The sequence below is a fragment of the Vulpes vulpes genome, chromosome 6 (assembly GCF_048418805.1).
Source record: "Vulpes vulpes isolate BD-2025 chromosome 6, VulVul3, whole genome shotgun sequence".
NCBI lineage: Eukaryota > Metazoa > Chordata > Mammalia > Carnivora > Canidae > Vulpes > Vulpes vulpes.
Window position 1 is genome coordinate 104,093,128 of NC_132785.1, and position 22,890 is coordinate 104,116,017.

Below are 22,890 nucleotides of genomic sequence, written 5' to 3' on the forward strand. Positions count from 1 at the left end.
CATCAATATTTTTTTCTTCCACTTCCCCAATAGGAGATTAGGTCCCCTCTGACTTCCTCTCCCAGAACTCCTAGGCCCCAGAGTCTCTGCCCGTTGGCTCTTCAGTCCAAAGCAGGCAGCTAGGATGCCTGGATGCCAATCCTATACCTGCCGCAGGGCCACAGGTGGGCATTGCCCCATGTCTGCAGAGGCCCTCGCCGGCAGGCAGATGCCTAGGACATCATCCTATCTCCTCCTGTGCTGAAGGGCTTGGGTTGTCACGCGCTGGAAGCCTCTTTGAAAGAAGTGAATGCACCCACCCTCCACTCCCAATGCCAGGCAGGGCCTGCCCTTGGGGGTCACCTTCTCAATTGCTCATGGTGTCCATGCTGCGGGGAAGCAGATTCCTCAGCTCCTCTGCGCCCTAAGATCCTCATCAGAAGAATGGGGCCAGGAGTATTTTCCCCGTTTATTTTACAGGACTGTTGTGACAACTTGTGGACTTCTGTGGAGAGTGGCACATGCTCTCAAGGCACGATTTGTCGCCCTGTGGGCATTCCGGGCGTTAGGGCTGCTGGAGCTCTCCGAGGCTTCCTCCGCCAGAAGGGCCACGAGACAGTTCCCCTCGGTCCCGGGGGCCCGGGGGCTCGGGGGCTCGGGGAGCCCCGTCCCGCTGCGCGAGCGGGTGCCGCTGCTCGGTGGGGGTGACCGCGAGCCGCCCCTCTTTCCGCTCTCCCATTGGCTCTCACCTGCCGGAGGGTCGGTTGCTACGGGCCCGTCGGCGCGTCAGTCAGGGCCGCCCGGCTCCGCCCCGCCCCCCCGGGGGTTTATAACGGGAATTCCCATGGCCCGGGCTCTGGCGTCCAACCTGCTGCCGCCGCGGCCCTGCCGAGCCGCGCGCCGCGCGCAGAGCACACGCTCGCGCTCCAGCGGCCTCCCGGGCGGTTCATGAGCGCGCGCTCCGAGGCAGCCCCGCCGCCCGCCGCCCGCCGCCCGCCGCCCGCCGCAGCCGGCTGCCCGGCCCGCCTGGCACCATGCTGCCCGCGCGCTGCGCCCGCCTGCTCACGCCCCACTTGCTGCTCGTGTTGGTGCAGCTGTCCCCAGCCGGCGGCCACCGCACCACGGGCCCCAGGGTAAGTGCGCCCCCGGCCGCGCGCCCACCTGCGGAGGGAGGCCGAGTCGCCTGCCCACATCTGGGGGCGGGGGTGGCAGAGAAAGGGAGGTGTCGGACCTCGGGCCCCCCAGCACCTACCATCCAGTCCCCTCGGGCTTCTGGGCCAACCAACATTTCTCTCGTCCCCCCCCCCCCCATCCTTTCTTGCAGCGCCTCCCCCCCTCCCCCACCCCCCCCCGAACTGTCACTGTTGGGTTTTCTGCCCCCGTATGGTCTCCCGGGGCATTTTTGCTGCGAGCGGGTGCCTCCCGCGTCCGACAGAGGCTCGCTGCCCTGCGGTCTCACGCTGCGCCCGGTCGGTCCGGGGCCGGGGCCGGGGCCGGGTCCGGGTCCGGGGCCGGGTCCCGAGCGCTGGCGTCCTTGGCGGGCGGCGGGGGCAGCTCTGCCTCCAGAGTTTTCGGTTACCCGAGAGCCACGCAAGGACCTTGTGTTGCTGTTGTTTTACAAAGCGATCGCTGCTCGTAAAACCCACAGCAGATAATTTTAATGCTCTCTCCTGGGCACAGCCCCGGAGGAGGGGTGGAGGTGGGGGGCTGTGGAGCGGAGCTGCGCAGTGTTCAGGAGTCCCCACCCCTGGCTCCGGGGCTGGGAGGTTGAACTACTTGTTGAACCTTGGTCTGATTGGAGTTTCCGAGCCATCTGAAACGTGCCAATTCTGTGCACAGGACAGGCTGTCCAGAGCATTGTAAACTCGCCTGGAACTGAAGGCATTGTGTTCCTTTCTGGTCTAGGTTATTGTTCCCCCCCCCCACCAGCATTGGTCTACTTGAAGGATTCCGCTGCCTTAAAAAAATGTGCTCTTAAACCACCTGGTGGTTCATTTGACCAAACTTAATCCAGACGATCTCTGGCCAAGAATCAGCTTATGTCAGGGCAGTCTCTCAGGATAGCTGCTTGCCCCAACTGGCAGCCTGAGAGTCCGGGTGGAAGCAGCTGGGATCTTTGTGCAAACAAGATTGGCTCCTTAACCAACCTGGGCTTTTCCTGGATATCTCTGGGCCTAGCCCCATTGCCACCTGTTCAGATCACAGGTTCTTTATTCGTAGCTCTTGCTATATGCGAAATCATCTTTATAGCTGTTGTGTGTGGGGGAAAAGCCTTGCAAAGGTTGATGAGTCTTAATGACTGCCCAGATGCTGGCTGCTGACGTGGGAGCCCCGCTATCACCGTGAGATCAGATTTGCAGCCACTTAGGAAAGAAAAGTGTTTGTCCCCGTGTTGTGCCGGCCTTTGCTTTTATGACCAGATGTGCCACTGGAGCAGTTAAGGTGCTGCAGATTAGATCCAGGGCGTGTCGTAAATCCTCGACAGCAGGCGTTCCGAAGCTGGGGCAGGCGTGGGCTCCGGGAGGGACTTTTATGGATGCAGATGAGGATGGCTTTTAAATGAAGCTGCTTGGTTTGATATTAGGACTCGCAGCTCTTAAACTCCGAGGTCAGGAGAGCCACAGCGTTCCCTCCAATAATTAGGAACAGTCAAGACACAGACGCAGACCAGAGCACCCCGACTGAAATCTGGATGCCCGCCCACAGGAGAGGCCTGGAGACAAATGGTAGGGGGCTCGCTTGCTGCTGGGCATGTCTAGCATCTCAAGCCATATGGCTTTCCTTCTCTGCCTCCTGAAATTGGAGGAAGCAACTTTTGGAGGAACGCTAGGGGCTCCAGGGAAAAATGGGGACATTGGTTAGGTTTCCCTCCAGCTTCTTTAGTTTAATAATTTGATAGACATGATGAAACAAAACAGGAACCGTCAATAGGCTTGTGTGGATCCCAGCTGCATTCTGTCTCTGTCCGTCCGTCTGTCTGTCTGTCTGTCTGTCTCTCTCTCTCTCACACACACACACACGTTTAAAAAGCACCAAGGGGAAGCTGTTGTCTTGAGTGTGTGGTTACTTGGGTGCATGTATAGGCCACATTAAGAGCTGCCATTCAGGAACACGGGGACTAGGCACTTTCCATCGATCCCTTATGCTTAGAAGAACAAGGAGGGGGGTCTTCTTAGTGCCATTTTGCAAGTGAGACTCTGGGAATCCAACTGGCTTGCTTGAAACACTCTCCGTGCATATGGAGCTTTGGGAGCCAAATCTCAGTTTATATAGATTTACAGGTGGTGTGCTTTCCCTGCCACCAAGCAGCTGCAGGGACTGTTCACCCCCCTTAACCCCCCCCCCCCCCCGCCTCTGTTAGAGGCAGAGATGGCTCAGTGAGACAGTGCTGAACCTGGGTGCATCAGGGGAGTCTGTAAGAAAGCACTGATAATATGTTTTGGTGTCTGAGTCACTAAAAGGTGATGTCTTTGAGTCTCAACCTACCTCCAAAGAGTCTGGCTCTTTTCTGCGGCTTCTTGGTGGCCTGAGAAGTGTGGCTCTGGTTGCCAGTGGCCGCGTCAGAGGAGGAGCAGAAACATCTGGCTTGTTGCAGTATTCCCTTGGGCACCCCTAGGTCTCTTCTGTTAATCTTTTGAGTGACAGAGGCTTAAGGACCGGCATCTTTTCCAGCTGGCTTTCTAGGAAACCGAGAGCATGCCCTTTTGGTTTAATTTTATCTGGCTCACTAATTGAGCTCCCCCGAGGCCTAGACCCCAATCCTTGCTCCCTTATTTGCTTCCTGCCTTCATAAAATTCCTGACATTTGTTTGACTCTGGAAACCAACAGCTATCAAGTATCAGATTGGAGGCTATTATGTAGGAAGCACCTGATTTTTTGGTCTCTGAGTTCTGAGCAGCCACTTGGCTACCTGGGACGCTGGTCAGGATCCTTTTAATTACCGACGAGGCAGCCATTTCTTTAATCCTGTACAATTTACTGAAAATGTTTCAGGGGAGGATGGGGCGGGGGAGGGGCTCCCCCAGGCTGATGGAGTCTGGCTGATGGTCAGGCCAAGTCAACTGCCTGTCTTTGTCTAATTCTCTGCTGCCCTGGAAGCCCAGGAGCTGGGTGACGCCGGGAACAGGACCCATCTACTAGCACATCCCCAGGGCTCAGCACAGGGCCAGGCGCCTGGTGGGGATGGACTTTGTTGTTGTTTATGGAAAACCAGTGAGATGGTGCATGTTGAACAGCCTTCCACGGGTTCCACTTTTCTTAGTGCTTTAGCATGACTGGAGGCAGGAAATAGATTTAACAAGTTTGAAAATAGGAGAAAATGGGAAGGTCAAGAAGTCTGAGTAAAGAATTTGGTTTCTTGTTTTATATATATTCTTTATTTGTTCTCTCTCCTCTCACTGGCTTCGTTTGCTCTTCAGAACTCAGCTCCTGCATTACTCTCCAGGAACTTTCCTGCAGAACACCCTTTTGGTGAGAATCAACCAACTCCTGTATGTATCTGTTTCACTTGTGTTCTAACTTTTGCTGATCCTCCTATGATGAGCATCTCGAGATCAGGCCAGCATATCCACCTTTTCGGCACTAACTTGCTCGCTTGGCACATCACAAACAACCCTGTCTTGTGAAAGAACAAACTCACACTCCCTTGAGGGCAGAATAGAGATCTTATTTGTCAGTGTGCTAGGTCAAAATGCAAACCGTTCTGTAAATGTTTACTGAAATGAATCAGACTCTACAGTGATGTCCAAGCTAGACCCCTTGCTCTCATTTAAACCTGAAACTGGTCACTTCACAAATAATTTCCCCCCATTTTTAGGCTTTTGTTCTTTGTTTAAAAATTAGTATGTGTGGTGGTTATGGGAGGCTTGGAGGAGGAAGGACGGAGTAAGCAAACTTGGATGGGGAACAGGCTGTGGCTCTATCCTAATCCCTGTTTCTATTTTGCATTTCTCAAATGTGAAGCAGCTTCTAGACAGTTCCTTTCCTTTTGACTAGTCTGCCTCAATGTCTGGACTGGGGTGGGTCTTTGTGTCTGCACAGACACCCTTCTTATTACCTGTGGGATTTATATGAAATGCTACTCAGGTGTTAGGCAAAGAACTTGGTTTAAACATTTTGATAGAACTGACATGTGAAATTTAAAGGAATGAAACTGAGGACAGGAAGAAGAAATAATCATCTTAGAAACTGTAGGAAAGGGCAGCCCAGGTGGCTCAGCGGTTTAGTGCTGCCTTTAGCTCAGGGCATGATCCTGGAGACCTGGGATCAAGTCGCACGTCGGGCTCCCTGCATGAGTCTGCTTCTCCCTCTGCCTGTGTCTCTGCCTCTCTCTCTCTCTCTCTCTCTCTCTCTCTCCTCTCTGTGTTTCTCATGAATAAATAAATAAAATCTTAAAAAAAAAAAGAAACTGTAGGATATTCTATCAAATGGAAAATGCTTTTTTAAAAAATGTTTTATTTTTTTTTAAGATTTATTTATTTACTTATGATAGAGAGAGAGAGAGAGAGAGAGAGAGGCAGAGACACAGGCAGAGGGAGAAGCAGTCTCCATGCTGGGAGCCCGACGTGGGATTCGATCCCGGGACTCCAGGATCACGCCCTGGGCCAAAGGCAGGCACCAAACCGCTGAGCCACCCAGGGATCCCCCCCACCATTTTTTTTAAAGAAAGATTTTATTTATTTATTTGAGAGGGAGTGAGCAGGAGTGGGGTGAGGGGAGGAGCAGAGGGAGAGGGATAAGCAGACTTCCTGCTGAGCAGAGAGCCTGATATGGGGCTTGATCCTTGGACTCCAGGATCAGTACCTGTGCCGAAGACAGATGTTTAACTGACTGAGCCACCCAGGCACCCCAAATGGAAAATACTTTGATATTATCTCATTATCTCTCAAAGTTGAAAGTCACATTTCTTATGGCCCAGCAATTCCACTCTTAGGTACATATGCCCAAGAGAAACTCAAGTCCAGAAGGAGACCTAAGGAACCATGTTCACAATACTACAAGCCTGGAAAAGCTACTAGTTGGAGGGCAGATTAGTTGATGTATTCATACAGCAGAGAATTCTACTCAGCACAACAAGTGAACAACAGTGACATGCAAAAATATTAAGTAAAAGAAATACACCAAAAGATGGAGCGTATCATCTTTTCTAAATTTAAAAAGAGCTAAAATTAAAGAAAATATCTTCTAGGGATATGTATAGCTATAATAATGCTCTAGGAAAGGAAGAGCAAGGTAATGCCAGACACAGGATTTAGGGTGAAGTTACTGGAGAGCAGGCAGTTGGAACCACATGGTGGGATAAGCCATATGGTGAGTGTAAGTCAGTGTCAATACTTTACCTCTTGGGGGAGAGAAGGATGGGTTTGAAAGTATCTGTCCATTAGTAAAGATTAGTGGCTGATTAGAGGAAAAAATGAAAGTAGGCTCTGCATAGACCGGTGTTGAGTGTCATGCACCAAAGTTTGATTAATTTAATTCTTGGCATCCATAGTCAGATGAACAAAAGTTCCCAGAGTAGGGACTCCTGTCTTGCTTCCTTTTGCTCCCCCTCTTCCAGATGTGCATGTGGCCCTACCTAAAAATACCACGTTGGGGAGTGATTATTGGCTTTTGTTTCAATTCTTGGCTGCTTACATCCAGAGCAGGCCCAGGCCCTGGCATAAATATCTACATCAGCTGGCCAAAGGGCTCATTTGTAAGGCTGAGTCGGCAGTGGGCAGTCTTCCCTCTCCCTTGCTCAGGGGGATCAACTCTGTACATCTGAGTCGCAGCCCCACAGAGTAGAAAAGTTCACTAGCTGATGCTTGGGTCAGAGGCCTTCCTTGCCCGTTGAGGGGGTGGGGGGCAGGGGGACAAGGGAGTGTTTCTGGTTTGATGCCTGTCTTCATTCTGGCCTCTTCCCTCACCCCCCTGGCAGAGCCTGGGGGAAGGGAGCATAGCCTTGCTTAGCAGGTACAGGGCACCCTTTCTCTCCCCACCACATAGAGATCTATTGTTTAAGCAGCCAAGTTCTTGGCATTGCTGGCCGTGGGGGGGATGTCCGTGCGGAGGCCCCCTCCTTCCTCGTTTGTCACCGCGGAGCTGTTTGGGAGAGGACAAGGGTTGAGTTGCGGATGAGAAATCGATCGGAGCTGCTTGCGAGGCTGCCAAACAGGGTTAGCATTGTACATATGTGCTCTGCACGCATCCAGCGTCAGCGGGGGGATAGGAGAATTGGATCTCTGAGAACACTCCCAACAGCCCTATAAAGACCCCAAAGCAACATGGGTCATTATAGCAATTAATTGGATTTCCCTTTGCATCTGACATCATTCTAAATTCAATTGCTAGATCACAAAATAATCTTACCTTTGGCAGAAATCTAAGCTTGTTAGGTGTGGAGCCCTGCGTACTTCCCAGACATTGATTTCAGCCTCCTTTTTTCGGAGCCAGAGTGGGGGCAGCCTCTGCTGAGAGGGGAAAGGCTGCTCAGGGGAGCTGGAGCTTCAGTCCAGCCCTCCCCCCAACCCCCCTCACCTCCTCTGGGAAGACAGTAATCAGTGAGGTTCCAGGAGACAATGCAGCAGATGCTCTGAAACCCGACAAATACTATACAAATATGAGCGACTCTGCCCTTCCTTTTTAGAAACCATTTCACAGGGCAGCATGGATCTGATTCAGATAAGGGCTGAATGTTCTTCCCCCCCCTTTTTTTTTTTTAAAAGATTTTATTTATTTATTCATGAGAGACAGAGAGAATGGCTGAGACATAGGGAGGGGGAGAAGCAGGCTCCCTGTGGGGAAGCCCCATGCGGGACTTGATCCCAGGCCCCTGGAATCACAACCTGAATCAAAGCAGATGCTCAACTACTGAGCCACCCAGGTGCCCCCTCTCTCTTTTTTTTTTTTTTTTTTTAAGTATTGACAATGGGGAAAAACTGGACCTACTTCCCAGAATAGTTCATTTTTAGGACTAGGGAAGCATCTCTAGGACAGTGCTGGGAGCTTTAAGTATTTTTGGTGGTTGTTTATTGTGTATCTGTTCCTGGAGAACTCTGCAAAACTGGGGAGAGGACACCGAAGTAGATAATAGGTAGGAAAGTGAGGTGGAGAGTGTTGTGAAAGTCCACGGATTGCTCCCCGCTCCCTCGGATGCAGGTGCTGCTGACCAGCTTGAACACAGTGACTTCCCTTTGTCAGCAGCCCTGTCCCACAGCCCTTTTTGCTGGGATGGCAATGTTCTATATCTGCACTGTCCAATATTAGACACACGTGGCTGTCAAAGTTTTTTTTTTTTTTAAGATTTTATTAATCCATGTGCCTCATGAGAGGCACAGAGAGAGAGAGAGAGAGAGAGAGAGAGCGGCAGAGACACAGGCAGAGGGAGGAGCAGGCTCCATCCATGCAGGGAGTCCAATGTGGGACCCGATCCCGGGCCTCCAGGATCATGCCCTGGGCTGAAGGCAGGCACCAAGCTACTGAGCCATCCAGGGATCCCCGGCTGTCAAAGTTTTAAATGTGATTAGTGCAACCAAGGAACTGAATTTTTAATTAATTTGATTTCAGTTATTTAAAATTTTAATGTTAGGAGCCATATATAGCTAGTGGACTTCACCTTGAGCAATACTAGTCTCTAGCCATAGTGCTCAGCCCTACCTCCCACCGGATGCCACTACGGGCCCCAGATTTTGGCCGTACTAAACTGCATTGTATTTCCTAACCTCTCTTTTCCTTCCCATCTCTGTCCGTCAAAATTCTGCCCATCATTTGAAGGGCTCAAATGGCTCCACACAGTCCCCCCAGGCCGGCCCCAAGCACAGTTCTCCCTGCACCCTGTGCTTTGCTTAGCCCCGTGTCAGTGCACATCCCCATCTGCCCAGTGGTGCACTTCCAACCATATGCAGGAAGGTGGTGGGGCAGCCTCACCAAAGACTTTGGAGGTAGACGGGCCCAAGTTTGACCCTGGATTTGCCATTGTGATCCTGGGCTAGTAATTTAACTCCATGGGTCCTCAGTTCCCTGATTTATCCAATGGAGGTCCGAGCCTCTATGTCCAGGATGGCGGGGAGGATGCAAGTGGAGTGTCTTAGCTTCCTCTTCCTGCTGTAACAAATACCACAAGGACTCTTGTGATTGATTATATCAATCAATCAGTCTAGATGTTTTCCTTATCTCCTGGTCAGCTGATTAGCAATCTTGATTCTTCCTTGCCATGTAACATGGCATTATTAGGATTAAGACATGGACATCTTTGAGGGGCCATTTTTCTGCTTACCACATTCATTAAGGGTCCAGTATATTGCCTGGCTCATAGATGGTGCCTGATAATCGAGGCCATTATGATGACCCACACCTATTGGTTTCTTTCCTTTTAAAGTGGAGTCTCTTAATGGTGGAGTTACTTAATTTTCTTTATAGACTCTATCCTGCCCAAGAATAGGTGCTTTAGTAAATGTTCGTTGAACAATAAAACTTTCAATAAATGTAGATTGTGTCTTTCCTTGTGAAGATATATTGAACAGTTAAAAACACTAACAAACCATAAACTGAAAATCAGAGTATATGATCCAGTTTGTGCAAAACAAAAATGTTGGTTTATGTATAGAAAAACTGGGTGGATTATAAGTCATGTGGTTAATGGTGATTATCATGGGGATGCTCCATTTCTATGAGATGTGCTTTAGTAATTATTATTTTTTAAAAATTTTATTTATTTGACAGATACTGCAAGCAAGAGAGAGGACACAAGTGGGTGTGGGGAGTAGGCAGAGGGAGAAGCAGACCCCCTGCCAAGCAAGGAACCTGACATGGGGCTTGATCACAGGACCCCGGGATCATGACCGAGGCCAAAGGCAGACGCATAACTGACTGCACCACCTAGGTGCCCCTTGTTTTAGTAATTACTAAACTAATTTTATTTACGATGAACATTTTTTAATCTTAGAAGACAATAATAAAGATTGAAACATGCATGATTAAAGAAAAAAGTCCCAAACCTGTCTCAATCCAGCCTGAGTCCTCTTGGATTCAGTTCACATCTCAGTCAGCCTGTGCTCATGAGTTAGGCTGATCTTCAGGTTTAGTCACCATTAGGACCAGGCCTCCTACTCATCTTCAGCATGTTTTGAACTCAGTCTGCTTTAAAAGGAGAGTTTCCAATTAACCTTAGCACGGGACATAAGTATAAAAATGTACTTACTGCTGCTGGTGGGAATATAAATTAGCATGATCACTTTGTAAAATTGACCTCTTACTTTCACTCTGTTATATGCCCTAGAAAAACACACTTAAATATGGGCCAAGACACATGTTTAAGGGCATTGATAGCAGCATTGTTTGGTAGCAATAACAAAATTGGAAATCAGGTAAATGCTCATCAATAGGAGACTAGAAATATGAATGATAGTATATACAAAAAGTAGAACACTACACAGCAGCAAAAATGGCTAAAGCTGTACTCATTTTTATGGATCAACTTTATAGTCAAAATGTTGGGTGAAGCAAGGCAAAATGTACAAGAACACATACATTATGCTATTTATATAAAGGTTGAAAGCATGCAAAAACAATATATTGTTTAGGAGTGCATCATATGTAAAGAATGCATGAGAAAATTAAGGGCAATAATAACTCTAAAGCTCAGGTTAGGGGTTACTTAGATGTGAAGGCAGGAGGGTGAGTGACACACTGAAGGGGACATGGAAAGCTTGCATTGGATCTCTAATGTTTTACGTTTTTAAAGCAGGAGGCTAGGCACCTGGGTGGCTCAATCTGTTAAGCATCTGCCTTCAGCTCAGGTTGTGATCCCAGGATCTTGGGATCAAGTCCCATATTGGGCTCCCTGCTCAGCGGGAAGCCTGCTTCTCCCTCTCTCTCTGCAGCTCCCCCTGCTTGTGCGCAGTCTCTCTCTCTCTCTCTGTCTCTCTCTCTGTTAGATAAGCAAATAAAATCTTTAACAAGTTTTTAAAAAAGAACTTATTTTTTTAAAAAATAAAATGGGCGGTGAATACTTGGATTTTTAAATTCTATTTTGCACTTACATAAAACATGATAAAATCTTCCAGAAAAGATAAAAATCCATTCGGATACATCACAACAAAATTTAAGAGCACACAATAAAAGTGATGCCTCTTTGCAGGGTACTCTGCTCCCCTGTCTGCTCCGTGCTGCTAATCACACGTTTCCTTTCCCCAGAAGAACATGTTCAGAGCCATTCAGCCAAACATACAGCTCCCCTGCCTCCTTGCATTGCTGGCCACCTTCCTCCAGCCCTCCTGAGGCCCTGAGGCCATGCCTCCTCCCAGCCCAGGGCTGGGTGCAGGTGTGGCTCCTTCTCTCACCTCTGCATTACCTCTTTTTTTTTATTTTTTTATTTTTTTAAAAGATTTTATTTATTTATTCATGAGAGACACACACACAGAGAGAGAGAGAGAGAGAGAGAGAGGGGCAGAGACACAGGCAGAGGGAGAAGCAGGCTCCATGCAGGGAGCCCGATGTGGGACTCGATACCGGGTCTCCAGGATTACGCCCTGTGCCAAAGGCAGGTGCCAAACCGCTGAGCCACCCAGGGATCCCTGCCACCCAGGGATCCCCAACCTCTTTTTCTTTTAGGAATCAGCTGTTCAGATTTTTTTTGCTAATTTAAAAAATAAGTGTGGTAATTTTTTCCCCCTGCCTCACTGGCTGACTTAGAAGAGTTTTTGTTTTTTTAATACTAAGGATATTAATCTGTTTTTCTATCATGACTGGCAAATGCCTTTCACTATAAAAAGACAGTGGTTTCAATCTACTAAATTTTACATCTTTATGTATCTAATATGTCATTATGGTTTCTGTCTTTGGTATCAGGATGAGAAAGGTCTTTGCCTGCTAAGGGTGTAAAAAATAAGATGAATAAGTTTTTAACGTTGCACAAACAGTGTGAGATACACCACACTGGCTATCCATTTAATGTTTGATAGTTTATATTTTCTATGAACTATACTTTTTAATGTACCCTATGGAAAGAACACCTGTCCTGTATTTCAGAAATTGTGAATGATATTTGGAAAGCAGATGTGTCAATTGAAAGTATTCAATCAAAGGAATTACTTGGGGAAATTTATATTAAAAAGTGTTACTTTGGGTAAGCAGGCTATTCTGGAAAAGACACTAGGACTTTGGCAAAGCATTCAGACTTTCCTTCATCTTTGGATCTGTTCCATTCATTTAAAAAACATTTCCTTATTATGAAAACTTCCAAATACACACACACAAAAAGGGGAGTAGTATAACGAATTCCTGTGGAACCCTCACACAGCTTCAATAATGAATAACTCCTAGCCAACCTTGTTTCTTTCACCCATCCCCACACCCCTCTTCAGATTATTTTGCAAGTTCAGACATTATATTTTATCAACTGTAAATATTTTCAAATAGATCTCTAAAAGATAAAGACAAACCTAACCACAAAACCGTATCACAACCAAAGAATACTAATAATTGCTTAATACAGGTATTCCCCATGTTTTAGAAGTTGACATTCGGCCACTCTGCTTTTATGAAAGACCTACAATAGTACCAGTTTTCACTAACCCACAGAAATCTCAAGAGGATTTTTGCCTTTACAAAAAGAGAGCAAGAAAGCAAAAATAGCATCCAGCGTTTGCTTTGCAGCAAGCCCTTATAGAGGTAGGTGCGTCTTCTTCCAAGGGAACCACACTCAGCAGCATCTCAGCCTCAAGCCGTCAGAACTTTGAACTGTGTCTGTGAGCACATGTGCTTTCTCTCGATTTCTTTTGTGCATCAATTAGCGAGCTGTGTCCTAAGGTATCAGAAAAGCCCAAGAGGTTATATATTGGGTCTGGGAATGCTAAAAAATTTTTCTAAGTAAGTTAATGGTAATTGCCTCTTCACTTTATGGCTTTCTGCTTATGAGATGTTTCATAGGAAGGCTGTACTCTGAGATAGCAGGGGAAACCTGTATAATATAATTCAATTAATATTCAGATTTCCCTGATTGTCTCTTAGCTGTGGTTTTATGTTAGTTTGAAAAAAAGATCCAAATAAGGTCCACATATTGGTTAATCTGTATCTAAAATATCTTTGAATCTATGAGTTTCCCCTCTACCTCCACTTTACTTTGTAATTTATTTTTTAATAAACAGGTTGTTCCAGGGTTTTCTGCACTAGATTTTATTGACTACATTCCCATAGTGTTGTGTAACATGTTCCTCTATCCTTTATATTTCTTATAAAATGAGAGGTGGATCTAGAGACTTGGTGAGATACAGATTTGATATTTAATTTTTTTTTCAGATTTGATATTTAAAAAAAAAAGATTTTATTTATTTATTTGAGAAAGAGAGAGAGAGAGCGAGAGAGCGAGCGAGCTGAGCAGGGAGTCTGACACGGGGCTTGATCCCAGGATCCTGGGATCATGACCTGAGGTGAAGGCAGACACTTAACTGACTGATCTACCCCCAGATTTGATTTTTTTAGCAAGTATATTTTGTGGGAGTTGATCTGTACTTCCACCAGGAAGCACATAACACCTGTCATATTAGCATCATTTGGGAATCCATTAGTTTATTAGGAATTATCAATGATTTTGAAACAAATAACAGGTTATACTGAAAAGGGCTTCTACATTTTGTGTGGCATTGCCATCTTTCTTGTCTCTGGTGTTGCTGACAGAGGAAAGGGACTTAGTTGCCAATGTTTACTTCTCAAAAGTGGCCTCCTGATGGGGAGGCTGTGTGTGACTGCAGAGCTCCAAGAGGGATACCTGCTCTGAGTTCTTGGTGGTTGCCCTAGGGAGGAGAATCTTCTTGGAAGAATCTAGTGGAAGCAGTAAGAGCATGAGCTGGTTTTGCTCTCTAGTGCTAATCAAAAGGTCTTTAAAGTGTAATTGTAGATCAGCTTTGTGTATCATCTTTGGTATGTACACATCAGTTGGGAATTTATAATAAGAACAGATACCACATTTTGAACTGGTTTACCCAAGGAAGGTACAAGATGGGTTTCAGGATTGGTTTGATTCAGCATCTTATTTATACCATCAAACATTCCCCTCTGCCTTTTGTGTTGTCTGTTCAGTTTCAAGCCTAGCATTTCATTCAGAATTGCTGCAATGATTTTGTACTTTTGTTTTTTTTTTTTTAGATTGTATTTATTTATTCATGAGAGACACAGAGAGAGGCAGAGACACAGGCAGAGGAAGAAGCAGGCTCCCTTAGGGAGCCTAACGCAGAACTTGATCCCAGGACCCCAGGATCACGACCTGAGCCAAAGGCAGACAGATGCTCAACCACTGAGCCACCCAGGTGTCCCTGATTCTGTATTTCTTATCCAAATATCTTACGTTCTAGAATACAGAAGAGAGAATTGACTTGAAATAGGCCTTTCAGAAGAGGGCCTTCATTCCTAGACAGTGTAAGAAAACTTTAGCTTTTAGCCTATCAGTTTAAACTGGGTCAAATGCCCATTCTTTTAACCAATTTCTTTGGCCAGGAGAGTGCCATGCTGTGAGTGACTTAGTTCTAGATTCCTTAGGGCAGTCACTGGCAGGGTAGGAGACAGGGTATCCATTTCTGGAGCATGAGGTCAGGTTGTGCTTCCTCCCTCCCCTGACCACATGGCTGCACAAGATAGGGGAGTGAAAGGGATATGAGGGCAACAAGCACAGTGTCCATGTTGGCATTTGGAGCATTTGTAACCAGCAGAGTGATGGGGTGGGATATGAGGTAAGAAGTGTTGCTGGACACTGACAGCCACAGCCTGGTGAAGAGGGAGCTCTCCTGTTACTGTGGGATCAGTTCCTTCCTCTATTAAAGGGAGATTAAATGACCCCCAAGGTTACTACCAACACAGATATTCTGAAATTAAGAGCTGATAGGAAAATGGGAACACAGGAAAAATCTGGACTTTTTCCAGGTAGGATAAATAGGCCAGATGAGGATGATTCTGGAGGGCCCCTTAAATGAGATAAGCATGATGGCATAATCCCACAGTGGGAAGAAATCTCAGGCATGCCTTCCTTTTATGCCCAAGGTAAGACCTGTCCCCAGTCCACACAGCCAACTAGTGGCAGAGCCGGAGCCAGAATTCAGATTCTTCCCTCTTTGCTCGGTTTCTGACTTTTGCATTTAAGATGGCCTGGAGAACGTGGGAAAGTGGCAAAGGTTCTGTCAAGGGGGGCGGGGGGGGGAACCTAGCTTGAATTCTAGTAGAGGACTGTAGTTCTGAGTTGCCTTAGGCCAATTCACCAATTTACTTGTGGCCCCAAACTCAGGACATGTGAAATCTTCACCATTCTTGTCACTTGACCATTGGTGTTCTTGTACCTTCCATTTCATAGGGTTCTGGTTTTTTAGTTCCTAAAAGAGTTGAATTCCTGATTTCTGCAAATGCTGAAAGTTTCAGTTAGGAACATGCAGCAGAGGAGACAGAACTGATACAGTTTGACGAAGTCAAGGTTGATCTTGCTGTAAGACTCTTAATGCTTGTTAAAAGCAATGCAATCAGTGCAGACGTATGCAGAATCAAATGGCAAATGGTCTGGAGCACAGGGGGCATGTTTTATGCCTGGTACAATATTTTCCTGAGAAGCCTTTTTAAAATCAATATCCAGTTTGAGGGTTGAGGTGGAAACCCTTTGTATTTGTTAAAAAGAGTTTGAAAGTGTCCAGGACACTTGGTTGGGCATTTTCTCCTTGCCTGTCTGGCAGTGACTTCTGAAAACCTTAGGGCAGATCCAGGGCTGTGCTGGCCCAGGCAGCCTGAAGGCAGGGGCTGAATAGAGAACTGGCTGCATCATGTCTATCTGTCTTGACTTCTCTTTGGCTTTGAGGATCATGTACCCTCTCATAGTGGTGTGTTGTTATAACTTCTTCCCATCCAGGGAGAGGCCTAGAAAAAGAAAGGACCCACAACCTAGGCTCCATCTACTGCTGATTCCTAGTTTCTAGGAAAGCTGCAGCTACTTTGAGAATGAAATGCATCTCCCGTATCATTGCTAGGTGGTGAGAGAAGATGGAACCGTAACCTTCTGACAAACTGTTTGCTTTCTTGCCCATCCAGAAGGCAGCTAGCATAGGGCTAAAGAAACTGGCCTGCGTCCTAGCTCTAGTGCTTTCTCACCATGTGTTCTTACGCAGATTAACTAAGCTCTGAATTTCAGCCCCTTCATCTGTGAATTGAAGATTTTACGTACCTCATTGGGTCCTTGTGGAGCTTAAATGAAATAATGGCAGGTTGGTACAGCCACTCTGAAAAACTGTGTGGAGGTTCCTCAAAGAGTTAAAAATAGATCTGCCCTACGACCCAGCAATTGCACTGCTGGGGATTTACCCCAAAGATACAGATGCAATGAAACGCCGGGACACCTGCACCCCAATGTTTCTAGCAGCAATGTCCACAATAGCCAAACTGTGGAAGGAGCCTCGGTGTCCATCGACAGATGAATGGATAAAGAAGATGTGGTCTATGTATACAATGGAATATTCCTCAGCCATTAGAAACGACAAATACCCACCATTTGCTTCGACGTGGATGGAACTGGAGGGTATTATGCTGAGTGAAATAAGTCCATCGGAAAAGGAAAAACATTATATGTTCTCATTCATTTGGGGAATATAAAAAAAGTGAAAGGGAAAAAAAGAGAAAGGAGAGAAAATGAGTGGGAAATATCAGTGAGGGTGATGGAACACGAGAGACTCCTAACTCTGGGAAACGAAAAAGGGGTGGTGGGAAGGGAGGTGGGCGGGGGGTGGGGGTGACTGGGTGACGGGCATGAGGGGGCACTTGGCGGGATGAGCACTGGGTGCTATGTATATGTTGGCAAATTGAACTACAATAAAAAGAAATTAAAAAAAAGAAATAATGGCAGGCTGCTCAGTAAATGTTAATTATGGATAAAAATAATGGGCATAACAGGAAAATATGAGAGATTCATATAAGAACCCCAAATTGTTTTGTTTCCCTTAGTTTTCCCCCTCAGAATTAAAGTTATAAAGCCCATCAATATGTGGAAGATTTCTAATCTGTGGTTCTATTACCTTTTGTTTTAACTGAAATTAGTTTTGAGTGTGTGTGTGTGTGTGTGTGAGAGAGAGAGAGAGAGAGAAATCAAATTCCTCCACTTTCTCAACTGGATCTGCTCAGGAGGACTCTCTTACATGGAAGGAAAGATGCTTTTTGGTGTGATCTTTCTCCATGTGCTGTATGACCCTGTCTTCTCCTCTAGCCAACACTCTGCTTCCTGAAATCTTCCTTCGTTTTCTTTTTCCCAGGGTGGGCTGCCCAGGATGTTCCCAGATCGGGTCCCCAGGCCACTGCCCCCAGAAACCTGGGGGGAGCAGTGCCTGATTTCTCTGCTGCTCCTCCTCCTCTAATCTGATGCCAGTTTACCTTTGGCCTGGGTTGGTAAGCCAATCCCAGCACAGCTTGTGTATGATCCAGACCCCATCCTGCTGCTTTTAGGACAGCATTTCAGAAAGGAAGACTCCTGGCTGTTTGCACGGCTTCTTGGAGGGATAGTGCCAGATAAGATGGCTTAGACAACCCTATCCATCTTTCTCCCTTCTAAATAATTTTAAAGTGGTATGTTTGGACCATTGATACTTAAAGTGATTACCGGTATAGTTGGATCAGTATGTATCATAGTTGTATAGTTTTCTATGCCTTGTTCATATTTTTTGGTTCCTATTTTTGTCTTCCACTTTTTTCCACTTTTGTGCTTGCAGTTGAGCATTTTATGTAATTCTGTTTCATTCCTTCTTAGCATATCAATTATACTTCTTTTTTATTTTTATTTTTAAAAAGATTTTACTTATTTATTCCTGAGAGACATAGGGAGAGAGTGAAGCAGGCTCCCTGTGGGGAGCCCGATGCAGAACTCAATCCTAGGACCCTGGGATCACAACCTGAGCCAAAGGCAGACACTCAACCACTGAACCACCCAGGCATCCTTACACTTCTTTTTAAAAAAGTTTTCTTAGTAGTTGCTCTAGAATTTGCAATATACATTTACAACAAATTTAAGTTCACTTTCTTTTTAAAAAAATATCTTTTTTACTTAGTTATTTTTAAAATTCCAGTGTAATTAACATGGGTTATTATATTAGTTTCAAATGTCCAACATAATGATTCAACAGTTTTGTACATTACTTAGTGCTTGCCACAATAAGTGTAGTCCCCATCTGTCACCAAACAACCTTGTTAAAATAGTATTGACTGTATTCTCCATGTTTTACTTTTCTATCTCTGTGACCTATTTATTTTATAACTGGGAATTTGTTCCTCTTTATCCACCTTATCTATCCTCCTAACTACCTCCCCATTCTGGTAACTGCCAGTTTGTTCTCTGTATTTAAGAGTCCATTTTTTTTTTTACTCTTTTGTTTATTCATTTGTTTTGTTTCTTAAATTCCATGTATGAGTGTAAATCATGTGGTATTTGTCCTTCTGTATCTGACTTATTTCACTTAGCATAATACTTTCCAGCTCTATCCATGTTGCTGCCAATGGCAAGGTCTCATTCTTATGGCTAAGTAATATTTCACTGTGTATATGTGCCACATCTTCTTTATCCATTCATCTCTTGATGGACACTTGGGTTGCTTCCATATCTCGTCTCTTATAAATAATGCTGCTATCAACATAGGGGTGCATATTTTCAAATTGGTATTTTCTTTTGGTAAATATCCAGTAGCGGAATTACTGGGTCATATGGTAATTCTATTTTTTTTTAAAGATTTATTTGTTTATTTTAGAAAGAGAGAGAGCAAGGGAGCGAGCAAAAGCATGAGCAGGAGGGGCAAAGGGAGGAGAGAGAATCTCAAGCAGACTCTGTACTGAGTGCAGAGCCAACTTGGGGCTGGATCTCACAATCCTGAGATCATGACCTGAGCTAAATCCAAGAGTTGGTTGCTTGACTGACTGTGCCACCCAGGTGCCCCTGGTAAATGTATTTTTAATTTTTTTGAGGAAACTCCATACTGTTTTTCACAATGGCTTTGTCAATTTGCATTCCCACCAGCAGTGCATGAGGGTTCCCTTTTCTCCACATCCTCGCTGACACTTGTTACTTCTTGCGTATGTGACTCTAGTCATTCTGACATGTGTACTGTGATATCTCATTGTAGTTTTGATTTGCATTTCCCTGGTAATTAGTGATGTTGAGCATCTTTTCATGTATTGGTTGGCCATTTGTATGTCTTCTTTGGCAGAATGTCCATTCAGGCCCTCTGCCCATTTTTAATTGGATTATTATTACTACTATTTTTAGTGTTGAGTTGTATGTCTCTACCTATTTTGCATATTAACCCCCTATCGGATATGTCATTTCCAAATATCTTCCATTCCATAGATTGCCTTTCCATTTTGTTGATGGTTTCCTTTGCTGTGCAAAAGCTTTTTATTTTGACATAGTCCCGATAGTTTATTTTCAACTTTTGTTTCCCTTGCCTCAGGAGACATATCTAGAAAAATGTTTCTACAGTGAGTGTCAAAGAAATTACTGCTTACATTTTCTTCTAGGATATTTTGTGGTTCCAGATCTGACATCTAGGTCTTTAATCCATTTTGAGTTTATTTTTGTGTATGGTATGAGAAAGTGGCCCAGTTTCCCCAGCACCAAAGTACACTTTGAAATACCACTCTATTGCTTCATGTGTAGTCTAGATACCTTATAATAACAAAATATTCCTAATTCTTCAAACCTGGTTTTTGTTTCATTGATATAATTCATCTTACTTATATATGTTACAATCATTGAATGCATTGTTATTGTTTTGAACAAACTTACATGTTAGATCAATTAAGAATAAGGAAAATAAGTTTTCCTTCTTCAGTGCTCTTTCTTTCTTTATGTGGTTCTGCATTCTGACCAATATCATTTTTCTTCTACCTGAAGAACTTTTTTATAAAACATTTCTTATAAGCCATGTCTACTGGCAACACATTTCCATAGTTTTTATTTATCTGAGAAAGTCTTTATTTCTCCTTCACCTTTGAAGAATAATTTATCAGGATACAGAATTTTAAGGTTGATGGTTTTCCCCCTCTCAACAACATATTGAATATACCACCTGCTGTCTTCTTGCTTGCTTGGTTTCTGAGGAGAACCCCAATGCAATTCTTACTTTTGACTTTTTATAGGTGAGGCTCCCCCTTGCCTTTTAGCTGAATAGTGTGGAAAGAACTGTGATGTTGTGGTGAGGTATGGGGAGTGAAGAAGCATTATGTTGTCCTATGATTAGGTTTCAGTCTTTTAGTGAGCCTGGGCTTCTGGACTGAACTTCACAAGTATGTCTCAGTGTTCTCCTTCCCTTAGCTGGGATAGGATGGCTAGAGCAGGCCGGGGACCGGTATTTCTCTTCCCCACTCAGGTTGATTAGGTTCTGATAAAACCCCAATAAGTTAGGCTCTGATTAAATAGTTTCTTTTGATGGTAGGCCTTGTTAAAAATAATTGAATGCTCTGGCTATTTCATAACGGGTACTTCTCCCTCCCCCTACTGGAAGCATGAGGAGATTTTTCTTTGACTCTGGTACATTGTTCTTGCCTATCCCCAACACCCAAAGGCTCTCTCCTTGTATTAATTATGAAAAAACCAATAATCAGGTGCTCCCCAGTGCTACAGTGAGTGAATTACGCACCACAGTGAGGAGTGCTTGCCCATCCCTGTGCTCACCATGCTGACTGAGCTAATGACCACATACCACAGTGGCCTGATCCAGCTCATAGAAGTCATATCAGCCTATAACTAGGTGTCATTAACAAAATCTTGGCCTATTCTCTGAGGAGCTGAGACCCAGCAGGTAAGAATCTTGTTACATCCTGTAGATGTGTATTTGTCAAAGAGTATATTTCCTAAAGTATAGTGTGTTACTCAGCTGAGATGCTACAAAATCCAGGAATGTGCATTTCTCAAAAGTACTGCAGGTGGTTCTTATGCACACTGTAGTTTGAGACTTCTTTAGGCTAAAGTTGTAGAAAGGAACAACATCTATTAGGTAAGGCCTGGACCCATGGCCTATGCAACCTGTGACTTAAAAGAACATAAATGAATGCAAATTCCATTTGCTTTCACTAATAGGTACTTATATATATATCAAGACACGCTCCTTTGAAAGGAAAGGAGCCTTTTGAAGCCTCTGGCCACTGCTTTCCTAGATGTTATGTTCATGTTTGAGGGTAGAAAAGCATTTTGTTTGTGGGTTGGAGCCATTCATGTGCTGGGTAGCTGCAGTTCTAAAAGACTGGTGTCCAGTTCTGTAGAAGACCAAGTCGTTAGGGCCACATGAAACTGCTGTACCATGAGATGAAATTTAAAATGAAGGTTTCTTGGGACACCTGGGTGGCTCAGTTGGTTAAACATCTGACTCACCAGTCATGGGATCCAGCCCTGCTTCGGGTTCTGCACTCAGCAGGGAATCAGCTTGAAGATTTTCTCCCTTTGCCCCTCCCCTCACTTGCTTGTGTGCGTGCACTCTCTCTCAAAATATAAATAAGTAAGTAAGTAAGTAAGCAAGTAAGTAAATAAGTAAATAAATAAATAAATAAATAAATAAATAAATAAATAAATAAATCCTTTTTTAAAAATGAAGATTTCGGGCTCCTAAGTCGCTCAGCTTGTTATAAACGTCTGCCTTTGGCTTGGGTCATGATCCCAGGGTCCTGGGATTGATCCCTAAGTTGGAATCCCTGCTCAGCAGGAAGCCTGCTTCTCCCTCTTCCTCTGCTGCTCCCCCTGCTTGGGCTCTCTGTCACTCAAATAAATAAATAAAATCTTTTAAAAAATGAAGATTTATTTTCCTAGCCCCTTGTTCCATACTCAGGAGATACCCAGTAAGGTGAAAATAAGTTCTACAATGTTAATTAATTAGTACATTGGAGTCTAAGAGCTTCCAAAGAGTTGGATTCCTGGTTGGATTGTTCCATTGACCATCTTTGCCTCCTGTATGGGGAGGAGGGTGGGCTTTGGATCTGAGCACAGCTCTAGTTAGGGAGGGCATTGTGATTCATTGTCTCGTCCATTTATTCATTGATGAGTTGGCCTTTGATAGGGCTGTAGGAGACAAGAAGGAAATTGTTTGGATCTGATCTAGAAAAACCACTAAGTTAAAAGACAAAGCGTTCTGATTCCTAGTAGGGAAGGGTGTCCTAGTAGGAAGCAATGTGACAAATGTCTGAGAAAGGACAGCTTTTGCCAGATGGAAGAATTGTGCAAGTGCTTGTTGCAAAAGGCTTTGTCCTATGCCTTTGTTTTCCAAATGCACAACAAGCTGTATTCAGTGGTACACATACCACCCCACTGGGAAGCTGGGACTTGTCAACTGGCAAAGTTTTGTGATATGTTGGAAGAGAGAAGTTCAGTGCATTCCTTGGTGGCTCTTTGCCCTCATCACCATCCTGAGAAGCCTATTATAGTAAACATCTGTTGTTTTGGTCTCCCTCGTATCTATTCTCTCTTTTCTGCTACTAAAATCTCTAGTTTCTTTTGGGGGAAAACTCCTCCCTCACTCTAATCCCCATAACTTAAGTGGATTGTTCCACCTTCCAGCTGCAATGCAGGTGTGTGACCTGGACTTGGTCAATCAGTGTGTGCTTTCTTCCAGGTCAGGGGTACTCCTGTGACCCAAGCTGGACCAATGAACTCAGTTGTGGGACTCCATGGTACAGCTAACTACTGGGGAAGAGAAGCTCTGCTGTTGGGACACCATGAGGATGTAGGCCCATGGTGGTTGAATGTCACTTGGTCACTATGAGTGAAGAGCTTGCCTGAGAATAAAGCCGACGTAGAACAAAACAAAGCTGAGAGAGAAAAGAGATTGGTTTCTGATAATGTATTTTGAGCATCTGGTTGCAACTATGCTTGGAGCTCCCTCGTTATCATCCATTAAATGTGCCAGTAATTTCCTGTGGTAGATTAAATATGGCCATAGTTT

General features: G+C 45.0%; 1 protein-coding gene across 7 annotated transcripts in view; it reads left to right on the forward strand.

The window, feature by feature from the left end:
• Window positions 1-819: 819 nt before the first annotated feature.
• SMOC1 (SPARC related modular calcium binding 1) overlaps window positions 820-22,890 on the forward strand; it is a 155,084-nt gene continuing 133,013 nt past the window's right edge. For 2 of the 7 annotated variants that reach the window (XM_026008487.2, XM_072761844.1), the window contains exon 1: window positions 837-1,112. In XM_026008487.2, the coding sequence (XP_025864272.1) occupies window positions 1,014-1,112 (99 nt within the window). In that variant the 5' untranslated portion in view covers window positions 837-1,013. Of the gene's footprint in view, window positions 1,113-4,398; window positions 4,471-22,890 lie in introns of all 7 variants that reach the window. The other 5 variants (XM_072761843.1, XM_072761842.1, XM_072761845.1 and 2 more) reach the window with 5 other exon arrangements.